Source organism: Desarmillaria tabescens (assembly GCF_030435595.1).
Source record: "Desarmillaria tabescens strain CCBAS 213 chromosome Unknown EV420scaffold_51, whole genome shotgun sequence".
NCBI classification, from domain to species: Eukaryota; Fungi; Basidiomycota; class Agaricomycetes; order Agaricales; family Physalacriaceae; genus Desarmillaria; species Desarmillaria tabescens.
In genome coordinates this window covers 122,621-139,577 of record NW_026848350.1, presented here as the reverse complement: position 1 = coordinate 139,577, position 16,957 = coordinate 122,621, and the positions used below count along the sequence as shown (strand labels likewise).

Sequence of the window (16,957 nt, the reverse complement as noted above, 5' to 3'; positions counted from 1 at the left end):
TAGAACTTTGACGGTAAATCTGAATCCTCCCACTCAAGCGACCTGGGAACTTGAGATCACAGAGAGCGCTTTCGCTGACCGTGGCTTTAAACTATACTTGTACTCCTTAGGGTGGCTGACATAAATTCAGTGTATATCCTCATTTTTAAAGGGAATCCTTACCTTATGGTCCCGCTCGTATTCTCGTGTACAGGGACCAGCGGGACCCCGTCCTCAACCACATACGTAATATCAAAGAGAGCCAGGGACATCGCTATGCAGATATACAATGACGCGTCCGCGAGATGCATCCCAGGGCAGACACGACGCCCAAAACCAAAAGCGACGTGTCGAGGATCTCTCTGTGTCTCCTTGCCCATGTAACGGTTGGGATCAAAGGTGAATGGGTCGGGATAAACTTCCGGGTCGTGCAGCATGTTCCTTCACCAGGAAACATTAGAATGGCTGGTACGATCATAGGACAGATTGGAGACGAACCATAGATTCGCAATGATGATAGCTCCCTTGGGGACTAAGTATCCATCGATAAGGCCATCCTCTGTAGCACAATGGGGAACGCCGAGAGGCGCTACGTTGTGCCATCGAAGCGATTCTGTGACCACAGCATTGACGTAAGGAAGGTGCTCACGGTCCGCAAAGCCTGGCAGCCTGCCGGTTCCTACGACCGTGTCAATCTCTGCTTGGGCGATTTTTTGTACTTCTGCGGAGTGTTAAAACAGAGAGATCACAAGATTTGAGATTGAATTACGCACCGGGGTGCAGGATCATTGCTAAGAAAAAACCATGTTGGGCGGACGCCGTGGTATCCGCGCCGGCTGAGAAGATCAGGATACCAGAATATCAGGGAAAGCGGAAATGGCAAAATCAAAGGTCGAATTAAATCAGGAACTCACCGCCGTAGAGAGATCCTGCAGTGTGCTTGATTTCGTTTATGTAGTCCGGGGTGATTTTTTCCTCGTTCTCTAGTGCGGCTGAGACGAAAGAGCGGGGTGCTGTTCCTGTTAACTAGACATGGATAGTTTTCAGAAGGATGATGTTCACCGCGTAACGTAAACTTACTATCTGTTGCCATGCAAACTTATAGGGAACATCGATCATATCGTTGAACGCTTTGGCCCATTCCCGGGCTAAAGTCTTAAATCCACCGCCAGGAAACCATTCCGGTAAGAAACGAAGAGCGGGGAAGACGTCGACCAGAAAATTCCCTATTACCGTAGTTCATAAGTAACGGATGGAAATAAGATAGCTGAAACGTACCAGGAGTAGACGCAATATTGAAGTTGTCATTGGCATCTTCAATTAGCGTGATGAAGGGATCATTATTTTCCAGAACTTCAATACCGTAGGTCATCTTCATGATAAGTGAACCAGACAGCCTGCTGTAATTCAGACCAGGGGTTCTATAGTATACGAAACGACCTACTTTCGAAGTTGTAAACTCAGCTCACCCGGAGACGTGCTAAGTCGACGTAGAAACTTGCGCGTTTCCTCTTCCTCGATGTCAAAGTATTTCCCTACGGCACTAGCGGAGCCTATAAGCCGAGCGATATGTTTGCGGTAGTTCCTGAGTGCCGCTCCATATGGCATCAACACCACAGTCTTGGAGTAACCCACAAGCTCTCCACCCATCTCGAGTTTGGGGCGGTCTGAATATATGGCGCCCCTTCGGTCTAAGTCTTCCATTACCCGAGCAGAGTTGAGGATAACCAAAGGTTGTCCAAGAAGTGTGACGGAGCATATATCTCCTACGAAGATGAAGGGAAAGCAGTCAAGCTAAAATTTTGTTCAGGATATACCATAAATTACGGACCGTATTGACGGCCCCATTCAGCGTACGTGAGCCATTGCTTGCTGCTCGGCATGTCAAGTACATTCTAGTAAAAGGATTCAAGCAGATATTAGTCGTGGAGTGACAGTGAACAGATATGACTGTACCCCGATGATGGGCAATCCTCTTGGACCAGGAGGGAGGTTCGGGGCGGTGGACCTTCGATGAGAGACGATACGAGAGACCACCAAGAGAGCAACAGCTAAGCCCATAGCCGCGGGGCCTAAGACAGAGAGGGACAGCCTGAGAGACATAGAGTTAGGTTTTTGCTATCGATAGATGCCAAAGCGAGTTATGTGTGGTTCGATCGCCACAGGGCCGGGATACTACATACTTTTATCGTAAGTGAATGAATCATCCGTTACTAGTCCATCAGATCTCTGGGAGAGTGGCAACACCTTAGATGCCGAAGGGACGGATGGCAAAAGCAGCCCTAAGTAGGTCAGGAACGAATTGATAGGCGCCGAAGACCCAAAAACCTGTCCGGTGACCTTGAATAAACAACAGAAACATAGAGATAATCTCGACTCTGGAAGCTTTTTGTGTTATCATCCAATGAGGCATCGGTTGGTTATGTTGGTTTCACCTTGTTACAACTTGTTGGTCCAAACAAGTTGGTCGGCTCAGCCACGTGGTTTTCCTTCAGGGCCGACTCAGGTTCGGAATCGCATACTTTTCATTTTGATATGAACTACTCACTTCCCTCACATGGACCCTAAGTACTCACTAGAACCGACCAAAGTTTCTAGCACTCCATTATTATTCTTCGTCTTCGCAAAAACTTTTGTGAATGTATCCCGATTGCGGTCTAGGCGCGGTGTAATATATTTGCGACCTTTTCGTTAGCCACGCTCAAGGACTTACCCCCTTGGTTCAAGCGTGCCATCATCTTCTGGGGTATTCCGAGTATTCTGTCAACATGCTATCAGGCCCAACCAGTGATTCATTAAGTTGTTCTCGTCATCTTCGAAGGTCGTCGATAATAAAAGAGGAAGAATGCTTCCAATTCCCGTCGCTTCCTCTGGCCTAGGAAAAATACCCTTGCCTCTTTACCATGCCTGCTACCCTTCAGAGTCCTGGACAACATGTCCCATTGGACGACACGTACGTCTTCATCAAACAGACCTGGTCGTTGAAACTCATAGCTTGTATTGGATAGCATGGGCTCGATGCTAATAGGCGTCGTCGTCAGCGCGATTCTCTTTGGTATATCTGTTGTCCAGACCTTATACTACTACAGTCGTGAGTAGCGCGGTTTCCTCTGTGCGATGCAGTTTGTTGATGGTCCATCCATAGAGTACCCCAAAGACGTATGGTATCTCAAGTCATTGGTTAATAAGCCTCTGCTTGTAAAGGCGCATGTTGACTAACTTCGGCCCAGGTGGCGGCAACCATTATTTTTGATTTAATACACATGCTGTTCATCACCCACACAAGTACGCTTACAAAACGCATCTTCGGTGTTGTTCGTAACCGATGACCGCTCTTCCTGCAGTATACTACTATTTAATAACGGGTTATTAGTATGTTTTCTCTGCCGTATCAATGATTCTCCTCTCAATCATCGCTATATGTAGTGACCAGACTGTCCTTACTCGCATAGTGTGGTCAGTAACCTGGACTCCTGTGCCTCGAATTGTTTACTCACTAGTTTGATGATAGGAGTGTTATTGCAAGTGCTTCCTCTACGATCGACTATCATTTGTACTCAAAGCTTTCCAGGTGGAGGCCATTCCAACTGGTGTCACAGGATCTCTGGTTCAGTGGTGGGATCCTTCCACTTCCGCTCGGGGCAAAATAGACTAAAATAGCACCCGCCAGTTTTTATACCGTCCGCGTGTGGCGTCGTGAGTCGTACTTCCACTCTCCACGCCTTCACTCTGAGCTTGCTTTTAGTTAGCAGGAAAAGCGTTCTGCTAACGGGCACAATTTTGTTTTTGATAATAGCCGACTCGAGTGAGTATATCATTCCAGTTTCTCATGCTGCTTGAATTAATACGCTACTTCCAGTATGCGGCACTGGTTCGTGGTGATACTTCAAATTAAGATCTCTTTCTGACTACTTAGATCTCTTTAGTGTGGGTAGTGTTAGCGTAAGCACGATCAAATCATTCGAGTCACTCACCTCATAAACCCAACGATCAGGTTACTGAGACATACCTATACCGATCTCCTTCATATTTCGGTTCGTGCCACTGCACGTTATTTCAATGTACAGCAGCTCAACATAACATCAGCCCCTCACTATATCAATCAATGGCATTTCCGCCGCCGCCGACGTTCTTATTTCAGGCAAGTCTCTGTATAATTCTCCAAAGGATCAAAGACGGGATTTCGAACGTGAGTATTTCAATCAGCTCGGGGCCTCATCCTTATTTCGTGGGTACTCTTCTAGATCTGATACCATGATAACGAAGCTGGTGAGATCGTTTTGATATTCGAACGACGCACTGCTCACTCGCACTACTCACTCATCTCTATGAAGACCTTCTTTTTTGTGAACACTGGACTGTATGTGATTCTAACTCAATTCATGATGATATTTCTGACAGGTCTTCGACGTGCTTGACATGTAGTTTGACGAGGTAGTATCACAGCATATCTTCTGATCTCATAAATTCCGCTGATGTCAACTCCAGCCTTTGCGCAGTAGGCGCATTGCTATCGGTATGATTGCTGTTTCCCGGCTGATCAGACCTTCTCATCAACTTGCATCATTACTAGCTCGCAATATCTTCGCACACACTTATCTACGCGTCGTGGTATTTTTGCATCGGCCGTCGTGAGTTTGTCTGCTTGGAACAAATGCATCGACTTGACCACGATGCGTCTAGTGTACGCCAACTCGCTCTTAGCGTCCTTGAATGGGCGAAACACAATTCGTGGACAAACAGAAGACATTGACCATATGCTCCTTTCCATACCAAACGTTGTTTTCTCTCCGGGTAGCAATTCGGGGTCGAATGTGCAAAGACCTGACATTTCCATCAGGATTGAAACTTCCACCCAGAAGGATGTTGAAGCAAGCGATTCCAAGCAGGATGACGATTCACTCGTAAGTCCCTTGCGCAGCTTCACGTGCATGTCTGAAGATATTTAGGTCAACACGTTGGCTAATCCGTCGAAGTCATCTCTATCATAATCATATGAAGGCTGGACAACTTGATTGAATAGTGAATTCGACTCAGTTATCGGCTTACCAGGTCAGAATCAGATTTAACCTATATTATTCCTATATAGTCACGAGTAGCTTGTTCACGTAAATATATATCAGAGTTATGGTTTGCTCAACGTGGGCTAATAGGTTTGGGGGTGTGAATTAAGCCCGTTGTCACTAAACTAATAAAGCCCCGTCCGACTCTACGATAAAAGCATATGGAGCCCCTCGATCTCAGTGATGAACACATCCACTCGGGGCTGAAGGTGTAGCTAGTGGTGAGAGCGTGTGGCCGTAAAAATCGGATGATGCTAGGGTATCAGAGAGAACATAAAAGGTAAGAGATTCCGTTGACAGCAGTCAAACAATATCTGCTACATCTAAACCCATCGGCGATGTGAAGCATTTCTTGGCATCGACAAACTCGAATACGTAGAAGGGACAAAAGGTCCTACAGTGACATTTCGAAGACGAATTGGCTATTGATGTAGCGCCCTTTAATTCGTATCCTTCGATGACGAGGCATTGCACCAGAACTTCTCTGTCAGAGAACCACAAGTAGTATATGTCATTCAGGATGAGGTTACTGTAGGGTAGGTGCTCTAGCTCGGCTCGGCTCAGAGTCAATTGGCTCAGAAGCTTCAGATCTGTCTTGTACCTACAAGATCGTCATTGAGTACCTGAGTTGCCAGGGCAGTCGGGCCCCACACCATATGGTCGGTTGGATCATGCAAGCATGTGTGGGACAGCTTCATCTAATATCAACTTGTAGTCTGGCCCCTCTGTCGGTTGTTCCTGACTCCAAGCTGGCCAAAACTGGATGTTTGTAAATCATTCGAAAGATCGTATCTTGATGAATACTACAGATATCGACCTCAAGTTCCAGTCAGTGTTGATTGGAAAAACGACATATGCACGTCATTGGAGATAACGACTTGATAACGACAGCAAGTAGTCATAATTCTCCAAATAGGTCGTAGGATGGAAGACAAACCAAAATTTGCTTTTCACTCTTTTGTCGCATGAGCAACGGCAGAATGGGCAGAATTTAGCCTGCAAAAGTGTCACCAATAAAAGTTGATTAACAGGGCACATACCGGTACCGGCTTTGCAATCCGTATCCTTTCCGTGCTTTTCCGGCTACCAGGCTTTGTTTTCTCACTCCACTGCAGGTGACCTATATCGTGAGGAATGCTCAGCAAAGATGCGTTCGCATCTTGAATCCCACTATGTCTTCCCTCAGGGTCAAGGGAACGCAGCTCGTCGATTCTAATAATGATCAAGTTGTCCTCCGAGGAGCTGGTTTATGCGGATGGATGTGGTTTGTCTTTTCCTCTTCTATCTGATCTGCGTTCGCGCTCAGCGATGAAAATTTCCCAGTATGGAGAACTTTATCTCAGGTACATTATACCTTTTGCCCATTGTCGCGGCGTAAGTCACTAGAAGTCGAAACAAGGTTATCCTGGATGCGAATTCCAAATACGAGATGCTTTGAATGATGTTCTTGGCGAAAACAAGGCGAATTTCTTCTTTGACAAAGTACGCGATTACCCAGCTCCTCCAAAGGGTACATCTGAACCATGGATATCGTTTAGTTTTTAGAGTACTTTTTCACGGATTCAGATGCGATGTTCTTCCGCTCACTAGGTTTGAACTGTATTCGAATCGCTGTCAATTACAGACATTTTGAAGGTAAGCGCCAGTTTCTCTTGGATCTGTTGCGGTGCGATGTTGGCTTTCATAGATGACTCCAATCCTCGGATCCTCAAACAGGAGGGTTTTCGTCATCTCGACCGTGTCATATCCTTATGCGCGAAGCACTCTATCTACACGATCATTGATATACATACCGCTCCTGGTGCACAGAGCGGTGGATGGCATGCGGACGGGGGAACGCATATCGCCAATTTTTGGAATCACAGAGACTTCCAGGATCGTTTCGTCTGGTTATGGACAGAAATTGCATCCCATTATAAAGACAATGGATGGATCGCAGGGTATAATCTTATGAACGAGCCCGCTGATCCTCACCCGACAATTGCCCGTTTGGTGGAGGTCTACGACCGATTGTGCATCGCAATCAAATCCGTTGACCCGAATCACATTATCTTTTTAGATGGCAACACCTTTGCTTCAGATTTTACAAAGTTTCCGGAAAATGTGAAGGAGCGATGGGGAGAGAACGTGGCGTATGCGATCCACGATTATTCGTTGTATGGCTTTCCAAAGAGCAAAGAGGTCTATGTGGGGAGCGACGAACAAAAAGCGAAGCTACAAGCGGTGTACAAAAGGAAGCGGCGCTGGATGGATGAGCGGAGGCTGTGCGTATGGAACGGCGAATGGGGACCCGTGTATGCGAGGAGAGAGTACGATGGTGATGCAACAGACGAAATAAACAAGGCAAGGTACATGGTTCTGCGAGACCAGCTGGAGTTGTACAATAAGGTTTGTGAGGATATCCATTTGCTGTTTCTGAGTTTCGATCAATTGTTTGCTTCTCACAGGATATGCTGAGCTGGTCGATATGGCTGTATAAAGATATCGGATTCCAAGGTATGGTGTATGTAAACCCGGATACGCCCTATATGGAGCGACTGCGACCATTCTTACTCAAGAAGCATCGCTTAGCGGCTGATGCTTGGGGCGCAGACGATTCCGACGTCAAGCACATCTATGATCCCATCGTGAATCACATTGTAGACGCCGTTCCAGATGAGACGAGAAGGAAGCTATATCCCCCTCTTTGGACGTTAGAGGATAGGGTTACGCGCATAACACGTACTATGCTGGTTGCTGAGTTCCTGGTAGGAGAATGGGCAGAAATATTCCGCGGCTTGGATGAAGAAGAATTGGATCAGCTTGCCAAAAGCTTCCGTTTCGAGAGCTGTTTGAAGAGGGAGGGATTGAATGACGTGCTGAGGGAGAATGCCAGAGCAAGTCAAACAGCGGCATAACAATTCAGCTCAATTGCGTCTCGAGGGTCGAGGTAATTCGAAGTGACGTATCTGTACTTTTAATCGTAGTGATTTCATCAATCAAGAAGCTGTGCTTATTTCCATTGTAAAGGAGTGCTGAGATGAGAGGTAGTCGATGAAGGATCAAAATGCAGAACGGCGCAGGTTGGCCGAACCCGTTTAGCTTAGCACTGTGTATTGACTGCTTTGATCTGGCCTTCGAGTGCTGCCTTGATAAATCCGTACCAAAAGGATTCACCTCCTTGGTTTGAAGAACCATCGGATCTCGGCTTGCTGGGAGTGCGTGTTTCAAGACGCTATGGCGATGCATTCTCCATGACAGCTGTATCAACCCTCCCTGTGTAGCTCCCGCAGACGCCTACATCATCACAACAGGGGTTTGCGGCTACTGATCAGTTTTATACTGATCGATTTACGCTATACCTGGTGCCTCGCATTCAAAAGCTGCAGGCAGCTTTTCGACAGGACTTCAACTCGCACTTTCACCGATGTTCAAGGGAAGGCGCCGTTCATCAAACGCTGTCTATTTTCATTCAGCCTCGCGTAACGCGCCCGAGGGGAGAAGCGGTGGAGACAAGGAAGAAGAAGGAGATGGGGAAAGACATGGTCAGGGAGGTAAACAGACGAAGAGCGAATGGTTTGTGGATGACGTTGAGGACGGCGAGATCTCTCCCGGGTGGCATCCATCGGAGCCTGGTGGAGGAGGGTTCGAGTTCACAGTTAGACCGTTTACAAGCAGGCAAAGGCTGATGCCTAAATCAACGTCGCCCGCGGGGACCGAGTGGAAGAGCGTAGCGGACGAGGAAGAGGAAGGGAACTTGGACGAACAACGGTTCTCGCTTGTATCGATAATGGAGCCTTCGAAACGCGACTTGCCCATTGACCTCAAGCGGATGTCCATGCTCTGGACTCATGGAAACATATTCCGTGCTCTGCCTTCGCCAACAACGAATTCACCACCATCGACGCCAGACACTGAAGTCCCCCCCACTCAGAGTATCCCACTAACACCAGCAAGAGCTCCACGACTGGACATAACCACCACCACAATCACTGTGCATTCTCCGTCTCCCTCACCCATCTCGGCCGTCGTTTCAGCTTCAGCTACATGGAGTATTTTGGAAATGTACGGCGTCAGTCCTGAATCGCCCATGACCGAGCGAGTGCCGCCTGGTCAACAACATTTGGCGAAGCAAATTTCGTCGCCGTTTCTGCAGGTACCCGGTGCTTCAAATGCGCCAAGTCTCTCCATTGCCGCTCAACCGTCTTCGGATATACCGCCTGTCCCACCCATCCCTAAACATCTTCGTTCGGGGTCTCAACGGTCTATTCGTCCACTTCCCGCTGTCCCTTCTGCTTGTCCATCTTCCACCTCTAAACACGTTCCGTCGCGGGTCCAGATCGCTAGGACACCTGTCCTTCACGGGCCACGACCGCGGTCGAACACACTGCCCACGAATCGCCGACCGGTGATGGAGACCATCCAAATGCCGTCGCCTAGCATCTCTGATCCCGGTGGACACTACGCTGCGTGCACTCCGGAATCAGCAACGAGGAGACCACGCCTGCCGATCAGGAGAGGAGATCAGCGCGATTGATGTGACTTGAGCCAAACACAAAGAGCCTATTTTTCAACCCTTCAGGCTGAGCAGGGCTACTTCCCACTAGTATCGTATCACATAATTATGATGATGAATATATCACTCCTCTCGCTTTCCAGTAGATTTACTGTAGCGGATCGAGTACCGCGGTATAGGCTTGAGGAGCTTCCCCGTCAGTAAACGGCCTAACAACCGGAGAGGATTATAATGGGACGCCAAACGAGAGGACAAGCGAACTGAGACACGTGCTCTGTTAGATGTTCTTTGAAAATTAAAGAGGAGAGAATTACTATACTGGAAGAATATTGAAGAGAAAGGGACTGGCTGGCTTTTGATTACTAGGAAATGCTCATTTCTGTCGAGGATGAAATATATTCCACCTAAAGATATGTTGGTAACACGAACGAAGACGAAACCGAAGACAAACCTGGAAGTCGCCACGGATCTTTGACGCGGAGCATCAATGCAAACAAGGGAAAATGGTTCATGAATGCCAATTGAGTTTCCAGACATGCCTGCACTAGAATGATTGCCAATCGCAGCTAAGACCAGCATCAACACACGGTAGTCGCAAGAATGTCAAGACCGTACCAGAGCAAATAGGGAGTAGTACACTAACACCGTTGGGAATAAAAATGCCAAGAGTGTGAATAGAATTGTACCAAAGAGAAGTTGATCGATATCATACTCCCAGGTGTCGGTACGATTGCGTAGAGCGTTGTATCGTTTACCTATGAATGCATTTTTAACGAAACATCATTAATGATAAGAAGGAAGTACCTCGGAAAATATTCCACAATGATCCAGCAGTAGTCAAAAGTCTCGCATAGACAGCGTTGGATATGAAGTAACAGACATATATGTGGGCGGTTAAAATGGCTAGTAAATCTGAGAATAGCGAGATAGACAAAGTCGCGCCTCCCCAACTAGCAACGCCGAAGAGGTATATAATCGCCGGTAGATGGGGAGCTACCCATTGGAGGACACCTGCGGAGGAGGAAAGCTCCAAGAAGAAAAGAAAGATTGAATTCACGTACGACCCCACATGGCTATCAAATCGATAAAGGTTTGCGAATAAAAACGACTTAGCTCCGTATTGAGCTTGAGACCGGCAGGCCATGAGTCTAGCCAGTGTAAAACCCATTGAGTCCATTGAATGAGGATGTTCTAAGTATGGCGTTAACAAGGGGTGAGAAACCAGGCAGGAATTTAATTTACATCCACCATTGAGTTGAGCATGGAAGCAAGGACGACATGATTGTCGCATAGAAAGGAACCTATAGCTGATCCGATTGTGATATCGTTGAGCAGGAGCCACACGGTGTTGAAAAAGCTAGAACTATCAGAATGCAAACACGAGAGAAGAGAGAGAACAAACTTGATGTATCGCACTGAATACAGAGATGTGGGAGTCTTGCCACGGTTGCGCAACGGAGATACTTCTGCTGTAAAAAAGTCGGCTTGTTCTGTGCGAATATCTATTTGCTGAACTATACGCTATATCAGCCATCACTTTCTAGTGCCAGGGGCCAGTGATGACGCACAGATAGCCGAAAGATCCTTTAATATAAAGGATAAGAAGACAGGCGCATTGCAAACCACGGTTAGAAAGTTGGAGAAGAGCGCCAGTGATGGTGAAATCTTTTTCCAGGACAGATCAAAAAGAGTCCACAGGATGTCTGTTTTGAGCAATGGCTCTGAAGGGTAAAGATAGTTCTGCAGAAGATCTTCGACAGTATGGGCAGCATTGAACTAGGCAAATTGTGAGAAAAAAGGAGACCAGTAGTAATTCTCGCCTACCTGATCTACGACCATATCATTGATGCCTGAAGAGGACCCAGAAACGCGGAAAGCCGCGTAATTTAAGGCAGAAGCGTCGGCGGAAACAGAAGGACTGTACTGTTCCTGAGCATGATAGTCAAGTCTCAAAGCTTCCAGAGAATAGAAGCGGAGAGTAGTCGGAAGGTGGCGGTAATAGTAAACGACGATATAGTCCCTGTGCCATGTGAGAAATCAAAGCGCATATATTCCAAGTAGAGCTCACTTAGGAACCGGAAAATGGAAAATTGGGACCGTGATCTTTTTCTTTCGTTCACAGGTAAATTTGCCAAATATGACCGGATCCTCCCCACAGGCGTCACGCAAGGAACGGTACGCAGGCGAGACTGAAAGGATCTCGATCGCAGCCTTTGCTTCTGATATCTAAAAATTTGTCAGAAAGAAGTCGAAACACACGGCGATGATGCTTACCGTGTCTACAGCCAGACGCCCTGCAACACACCAAGCGGGCCTCCTCCAACCAAAACAAAATCCCGGCTTGACAAGATCTGTAGGCCAGAAGATGGTCGTTGGTGTCATCTCAGTATTGCCGTCCTATCGTCGTTTACAATGCTTATGGCCACATATTCATATCGAAATCGAAATGGCCGACGTCGGATGAGATGGTGATCAAGAAGGAAAACGGCCACGTGACATCGCATGTTGATTGTTCGACCCACTTTGGGGCCGCCTGTCAGTCGACGACCACCATCCCGCCTCAGCTCGCCTTCCCTCGTCTTCCCCATTCTAATCGCAGTGCTACACTGCCGGGCCCTGCTATGGATACCTCTTATCAATCATCACCGCCCTCTTTCCCTCCCCGAAGGCCTGATCTCAAGCGAAAGCTTGTAGTAGTGGGCGACGGTGCGCGCCAACATTGCTTCTGGATCATCAACAAGCTCACTTGCCATCAAAGGTGGATGTGGCAAAACATGTCTTCTAATTGTCTATGCAGAAAATCGATTTCCAGAGGTGCACTTATTCGGGTTATCTTTCTTTCTATCAATCAGTCTGATTCCTGCAGGCGTACATACCAACAGTGTTCGAGAATTACGTGACGCAGGTGCATTTCGAAGGAAAGGAAATCGAATTGGCGCTATGGGATACAGCGGGGCAAGAGGAGTATGATCGGTTGCGGCCACTCAGCTATCCAGAAAGCAATGTCATACTCATTGTTTTCTCTATCGATTTCCCAACAAGCCTAGGAAACGTCCTGGATAAGGTGCGTGGCTGATGTCTTTGATGCTAGGTTGATTCCTGACGGCCCAACTACCAGTGGTATCCAGAAGTGGCTCATTTCTGCGAGGGAACACCTTTGATTCTAGTCGGTACAAAGATCGATCTTCGCAAGGATGAGCAGACAAAACGGATGTTGGGCGCCCAAGGCCAGACACCTGTCAGCTGGGAGCAGGGATCCAGCGTGGCGAAAGAGATCGGCGCAAAATACATAGAATGCTCCGCGAAAACGGGAACTGGCGTCCACGATGTATTCAATCTGGCTTTGAAAGAAAGCATGAAGGGGAGATGGGGGAAGATTGTACGAGAACGGCGATGTGTTGTGACATAACTCAAACTCTCGGACAATAGGCAGGTCCGGACTACTCTACTGATACTCGTTTTCATCTCGTTCTCGAGCTGTTCTACTAATTATTTATTGTTTTTGCATCAGATATGTATCAATTTACACGCTCATGTTTGCGGAAGAAATGAACACTAGATCCGTACCCAACTCGTACTTTAGCTTCATCCCAATGGTTGGCTTACAATGAAATATTGGACCATGTCAAGAGTGTTGGACTGAAGTAACTATCGTCGACAAACAGGTGCTTACTAGACTCCAAACTCGTCACTTCGCGACTTTCTGAATGGCTGATGTCTTGGACATCTTATCATTAGGTTGTCGTGTCTCTGGCTGACTGCTGTACTTCTGATGAAAGAGTCTCTAGGAGCGGGACGTCCCGCCAAGTTGAGCAAAAGACAGCCGGTGCCGCTCTGTTCATTAAGGACGGATGCCACCTACAACTGTACTGCAACTCTTGTAACTCGACTACACCTCCGCAACTCACCACCTGTAAAGCACGCCGACGCTCCTGCGATGCTGTTAACAATGTGATAACTGCTCCCTTTACCATCATGTTGATGTGAGCTTTCGCTGATTCGTAAGCCTTAAATCCCACAACCGTCGAGCTGATGTATTGCCAAATACTACCACGAATATAAAGCTCAAGGATGTTAACAGCTCAACGCACAATCCTCCACTCTCACTACTGCTCATGAACATGGCTAGTATATTTACAATGAACTTTTAACAACATACTATATAAGTAATTTAATGCGATAAGATTAAGATATGTGATTCATAGCTTATGAAGTTAAATAATCGATGTGGTTGCACTTGGGGTAATAAGTTATGCATACGAAGTCCAAACATAGTGTCATAGGTCCCATGGGGTAGTCATATCCTACAGCAAGCAGGTTAGGAAATCAATCTATGGAGACGAAGAAGGCAAGAGAACACACCAGGGGTTGGTGACTGGAGAGCTATCGAAGCATACAAATGAGATTATCGAATAGAAAGGCAGTCCAGAACCCTTACCTGTGGATCTTGGAAATTGTCCATCTCCAGGACTGGCACGTCGTCCGACACAGATACGGCTGCTTTTTGGCCTCGCCTTTCTTTAGCTCTGCGCCACTCCTTCATGCGTTTCTTGTACGTCTTAACCTCCTTGTGCACATTTAAAGAAGCCTTATGTACTTCGTGGCTAAGACGACGCGATATTAATGCGGCGAACAAATAAGGTGAGATGTAGACGCCGCATACCTGACGTTCGTCATGAGGTCTTTCAACGATGGGTGAGGATCTTTCTCTGTGAAAACACAATCAGATACTACATTTCACGTCTTTTATGGCGACGTACTGAGGATCTCGATAAGAGCCTGAGGTTCAAATTCAGCGTAGGCACTTTGGAGGTAAGTGGATATCACTTACTCGAGTCATTGAAGCACCTCTGCTGTCTTCCCAAGATAACTGGTCATCTTTGCAAGCCCCCAGAGATATCTGCGACGACTGTGAGATACACTCTGTTCATGAAAGCGACAGGAGACAATCCTCACCACACGTGGAAATTCCGCGTCGGAAGGCTGGCAAAAGCCTTCGCAGGGCCATATTGCAATGGGAGAATCACATCGGGGAATAGGTGACAACTCTGTATCATCCAGCCATCTATCATCTTTCTCGAAAGTCGATTTGATTGACAGACGTCGGGTGGCTTTTATATGAACATCCACATTTGGGTCCGCAATTCTCCCGATGGAGGTTTTCTTGGACTTGACAACCTTCCTACTGACGCGTTTCGTCTGATACACCGACCTGTTTAGCATGGCTTGGCGTCGCACTGTGCGGTCGGTATTTAGAGGGCGGGACTGTAGATTGATATCAAGATTCATACCATTACGGTTCCAGATAGAGTCAGACCTGCGGCGGCCTTTGGATATCCAAGGGACATAAACTCTATTACAACGGAAATGGTCGAGATCTGCATTAGCAACGGTTAGGAACCTATATGCACACGTGTATAGAGTCGGTAATCGCACCCAAGAGCGACGCGGAGTGGCAGGAATCAAAAACGGCCTGGGATTTATGTCAGAACGGCAACGCTGGTGATAAGATGGAACTCAGCGTACAACCAAGCTACTTCCGATGGGTAAAGTATCCACGAGATGCCGCCGTAACTCCTGATATCCCGTTAACTTTGTGAACCTGATGGGACATGAGCGACGTACATTGTCCGTGATCATTCTCGGATTATGCTCGTTGTTATGATCACAGGGAATCAAGCCTACAAGTTTGAGGCACATGAGGAGAACTTCGATACAGAAAGATGGCACATACATTCATCCATCCCGTCCTCTTCGCTGTTGTTCTTATTCTCCACTTGTCCGACATGACCGGAGTCTGTATCCCAAAGTTAACAAACTTGAGTTGCGCAAAGCAGATTAACTGCCTACATTGAAAGAAGAAACGGTCGCCAGATTTTGCGTCTTTAACAAGTTTTTTGATTTCACGAATCTGATAAGGGTTCCTCGATCACTACTGACAGACAGGTATATATTGCGGAGGTTACACACGATGTTTGACTGCGTGGGTTGTTTCTCGGCGGATTTCCCGTCATCCAATAGCATGGTGATGTTCGCGTCGTCATAGCCATAATGTTCTGTGAGGGCGGGCAAACTTGAATGTCAGTGTTTTCTGATTGAATTATGGAAACGCACTGATGAGAAGATCCCTCATGTCATAAACATCGCGATGGGGCGTGTGCAGTTCGTACTGGCCGCTCCCAGAATCCTTGCCTGTCTTGTAATTGATACCGATCAGTAATGCTTTTTTGCATGGAGGCTCCTCGGCAATTGGTGATTGGTATGGGCGCCTTGGACCTCGATGTTTGATAATCTTCATGCCCACAGCGATGAGAGATAGAGAGGGGGAGGGGAAGGTTCAAACTTCACATTTGCCTGGTTCCTGGACCCGCGCTGATATAATGATTTCTGACACCGGTTTCTGAGATTGCTCGATCAGCGCTGATGCCGATGGGCTGTAACGTTGCATGAATATCAGAAAAAGATGGGCGCTGCAGTGCTAGGGCGGTAGATCAACAAGTTAGGATTTGTTAAATCATTGGAAGACCACAGGATGAGGATTGCACTGCAAAAGTCAGAAGGGAACCAAGGTGGAGAACTACCTAGAATTATACGTAAGGTTTGTAATAGCCGCGCGCGTCAACAGTAGTGCTGATGGCCCTTGGTGCGGCTGTTGCTGATTCAACCCGCGACTTACAAGTACGCCTATGCCGTCCAATACACCCCAGAACTTCGTATAGAATCATCCAGGATCCTTGTGCTTGATTGATTGCGAGTGGAACTGATACAACGGATATTCCAGTTGAAGCGCTGAGGCTAAGGTATCAGCTCTATCAAAAATTGGATCGACTTGTTGAGTTCTAACAGAGCAACGCGAGTGCACAGATATAGCTTTTGGCGTTTTGATTCACTGGACATAAGACGCCGCATCTAGGACAGCTACTTCACCATCGCGGACGTATGCAATCAATATGTAGATGGTCGACGGGAATCAGATTAGTAGAGGCAATAAGTGAGAACAAGACCTGAATCGGTTATTGCTTGAAAAAACGTTTGCACTTGGAAGATAAAAACAGTGTGAAAGATAGTACATGAACGCCGCCCCGTCAATGAGCAACGTATAAAGGTATTCATTCGCGAGATTTAGTGACACCTTTAACTGTGAGCTTGAGACGTCCAAAGGTGTTCGAGTCGGGTGATCATGATAGCAGGTAAAATAGTTCTAATTCGGAAGCGACGTGGATTCAGAATGCCGCGGCACATACCGCGGCATGCTTAGTCATCGTTCTTCCAGCGTTTAACGTTGAAAGTATCTCTTTCGGATTTCGTCGATTCCTTTGCCCTACAGTTTCCTGGCTCTACACAACAACCGCTTGCAAAAGAATACCCCCACGTGCCGTATCTCAAACTCTGGCTTTGTAAATGATTGTAACCCTCTCCG

At 47.1% G+C, this 16,957-nt stretch overlaps 7 protein-coding genes across 7 annotated transcripts; 4 read left to right on the top strand and 3 right to left on the bottom strand.

The window, feature by feature from the left end:
- Window positions 1-33: 33 nt before the first annotated feature.
- On the bottom strand, window positions 34-2,040 carry EV420DRAFT_1277122 (cytochrome P450; the record flags this gene model as incomplete). The annotated part of the gene is made up of 10 exons (XM_060468004.1): window positions 34-115; window positions 163-420; window positions 478-700; window positions 753-815; window positions 894-1,005; window positions 1,060-1,205; window positions 1,258-1,376; window positions 1,424-1,745; window positions 1,811-1,874; window positions 1,936-2,040. The coding sequence occupies 10 exons, from the start codon at window positions 2,038-2,040 to the stop codon at window positions 34-36; spliced, it is 1,494 nt and encodes a 497-aa protein (XP_060325356.1).
- A 407-nt stretch (window positions 2,041-2,447) lies between these two features.
- On the top strand, window positions 2,448-5,127 carry EV420DRAFT_1751657 (uncharacterized protein). Its single transcript, XM_060480376.1, has 20 exons — window positions 2,448-2,932; window positions 2,988-3,070; window positions 3,125-3,159; window positions 3,210-3,264; window positions 3,324-3,351; window positions 3,406-3,435; window positions 3,491-3,500; window positions 3,551-3,594; window positions 3,650-3,675; window positions 3,725-3,784; window positions 3,839-3,850; window positions 3,906-3,921; window positions 3,974-4,013; window positions 4,066-4,248; window positions 4,314-4,339; window positions 4,405-4,413; window positions 4,468-4,495; window positions 4,553-4,610; window positions 4,663-4,883; window positions 4,929-5,127. Exons 1-20 carry the CDS (start codon window positions 2,883-2,885, stop codon window positions 4,968-4,970), a joined length of 1,056 nt encoding a protein of 351 aa, XP_060325355.1. The 5' UTR covers window positions 2,448-2,882; the 3' UTR covers window positions 4,971-5,127.
- A 1,087-nt stretch (window positions 5,128-6,214) lies between these two features.
- Window positions 6,215-8,359, top strand: EV420DRAFT_1721044 (glycoside hydrolase family 5 protein; the record flags this gene model as incomplete). The annotated part of the gene is made up of 6 exons (XM_060479757.1): window positions 6,215-6,306; window positions 6,366-6,385; window positions 6,442-6,524; window positions 6,581-6,677; window positions 6,730-7,430; window positions 7,490-8,359. 6 exons carry the CDS (start codon window positions 6,215-6,217, stop codon window positions 7,937-7,939), a joined length of 1,443 nt encoding a protein of 480 aa, XP_060325354.1. The 3' UTR covers window positions 7,940-8,359.
- An 89-nt stretch (window positions 8,360-8,448) lies between these two features.
- Window positions 8,449-9,558, top strand: EV420DRAFT_1484437 (uncharacterized protein; the record flags this gene model as incomplete). Its single annotated transcript, XM_060470076.1, has 1 exon — window positions 8,449-9,558. One exon carries the CDS (start codon window positions 8,449-8,451, stop codon window positions 9,556-9,558), a length of 1,110 nt encoding a protein of 369 aa, XP_060325353.1.
- A 51-nt stretch (window positions 9,559-9,609) lies between these two features.
- EV420DRAFT_980350 (N-acetylglucosaminyl transferase component-domain-containing protein) lies at window positions 9,610-12,032 on the bottom strand. Its single transcript, XM_060484241.1, has 12 exons — window positions 11,812-12,032; window positions 11,606-11,763; window positions 11,362-11,557; window positions 11,106-11,313; window positions 10,940-11,051; window positions 10,780-10,894; window positions 10,599-10,728; window positions 10,342-10,548; window positions 10,153-10,292; window positions 9,989-10,103; window positions 9,852-9,941; window positions 9,610-9,797 (listed from the first exon to the last, which is right to left on the bottom strand). The coding sequence occupies exons 1-12, from the start codon at window positions 11,917-11,919 to the stop codon at window positions 9,661-9,663; spliced, it is 1,716 nt and encodes a 571-aa protein (XP_060325352.1). The 5' UTR covers window positions 11,920-12,032; the 3' UTR covers window positions 9,610-9,660.
- Window positions 12,033-12,158: 126 nt separating this feature from the next.
- Window positions 12,159-12,946, top strand: EV420DRAFT_1277211 (P-loop containing nucleoside triphosphate hydrolase protein; the record flags this gene model as incomplete). The annotated part of the gene is made up of 4 exons (XM_060468015.1): window positions 12,159-12,243; window positions 12,296-12,351; window positions 12,404-12,601; window positions 12,656-12,946. The coding sequence occupies 4 exons, from the start codon at window positions 12,159-12,161 to the stop codon at window positions 12,944-12,946; spliced, it is 630 nt and encodes a 209-aa protein (XP_060325351.1).
- A 551-nt stretch (window positions 12,947-13,497) lies between these two features.
- Window positions 13,498-16,171, bottom strand: EV420DRAFT_980180 (caspase domain-containing protein). Its single transcript, XM_060484240.1, has 12 exons — window positions 15,652-16,171; window positions 15,508-15,593; window positions 15,388-15,448; window positions 15,272-15,334; window positions 15,163-15,218; window positions 15,064-15,114; window positions 14,974-15,010; window positions 14,494-14,915; window positions 14,369-14,437; window positions 14,298-14,316; window positions 14,201-14,246; window positions 13,498-14,141 (listed from the first exon to the last, which is right to left on the bottom strand). The coding sequence occupies exons 1-12, from the start codon at window positions 15,833-15,835 to the stop codon at window positions 13,943-13,945; spliced, it is 1,293 nt and encodes a 430-aa protein (XP_060325350.1). The 5' UTR covers window positions 15,836-16,171; the 3' UTR covers window positions 13,498-13,942.
- Between the last annotated feature and the right edge of the window lie 786 nt (window positions 16,172-16,957).

Excerpts from the sequence above, each read along its gene's own strand:
- EV420DRAFT_1751657 (XM_060480376.1), top strand. The coding sequence starts at position 2,883 with ATGCCTGCTACCCTTCAGAGTCCTGGACAACATGTCCCATTGGACGAC. Across the intron at positions 3,676-3,724 it reads TACCGTCCGCGTGTGGCGTC|TTAGCAGGAAAAGCGTTCTG; the intron begins GTGAGTCGTACT and ends GCTTGCTTTTAG. Across the intron at positions 4,014-4,065 it reads CCGATCTCCTTCATATTTCG|CCCCTCACTATATCAATCAA; the intron begins GTTCGTGCCACT and ends ACATAACATCAG.
- EV420DRAFT_980180 (XM_060484240.1), bottom strand. The coding sequence starts at position 15,835 with ATGAAGATTATCAAACATCGAGGTCCAAGGCGCCCATACCAATCACCA. Across the intron at positions 15,594-15,651 it reads CATGAGGGATCTTCTCATCA|AACATTATGGCTATGACGAC; the intron begins GTGCGTTTCCAT and ends CCGCCCTCACAG. Across the intron at positions 15,449-15,507 it reads AACCCACGCAGTCAAACATC|ATTCGTGAAATCAAAAAACT; the intron begins GTGTGTAACCTC and ends AACCCTTATCAG.
- EV420DRAFT_980350 (XM_060484241.1), bottom strand. The coding sequence starts at position 11,919 with ATGACACCAACGACCATCTTCTGGCCTACAGATCTTGTCAAGCCGGGA. Across the intron at positions 10,895-10,939 it reads TATTCAGTGCGATACATCAA|CTTTTTCAACACCGTGTGGC; the intron begins GTTTGTTCTCTC and ends TGATAGTTCTAG. Across the intron at positions 10,293-10,341 it reads ATTGTGGAATATTTTCCGAG|GTAAACGATACAACGCTCTA; the intron begins GTACTTCCTTCT and ends ATGCATTCATAG.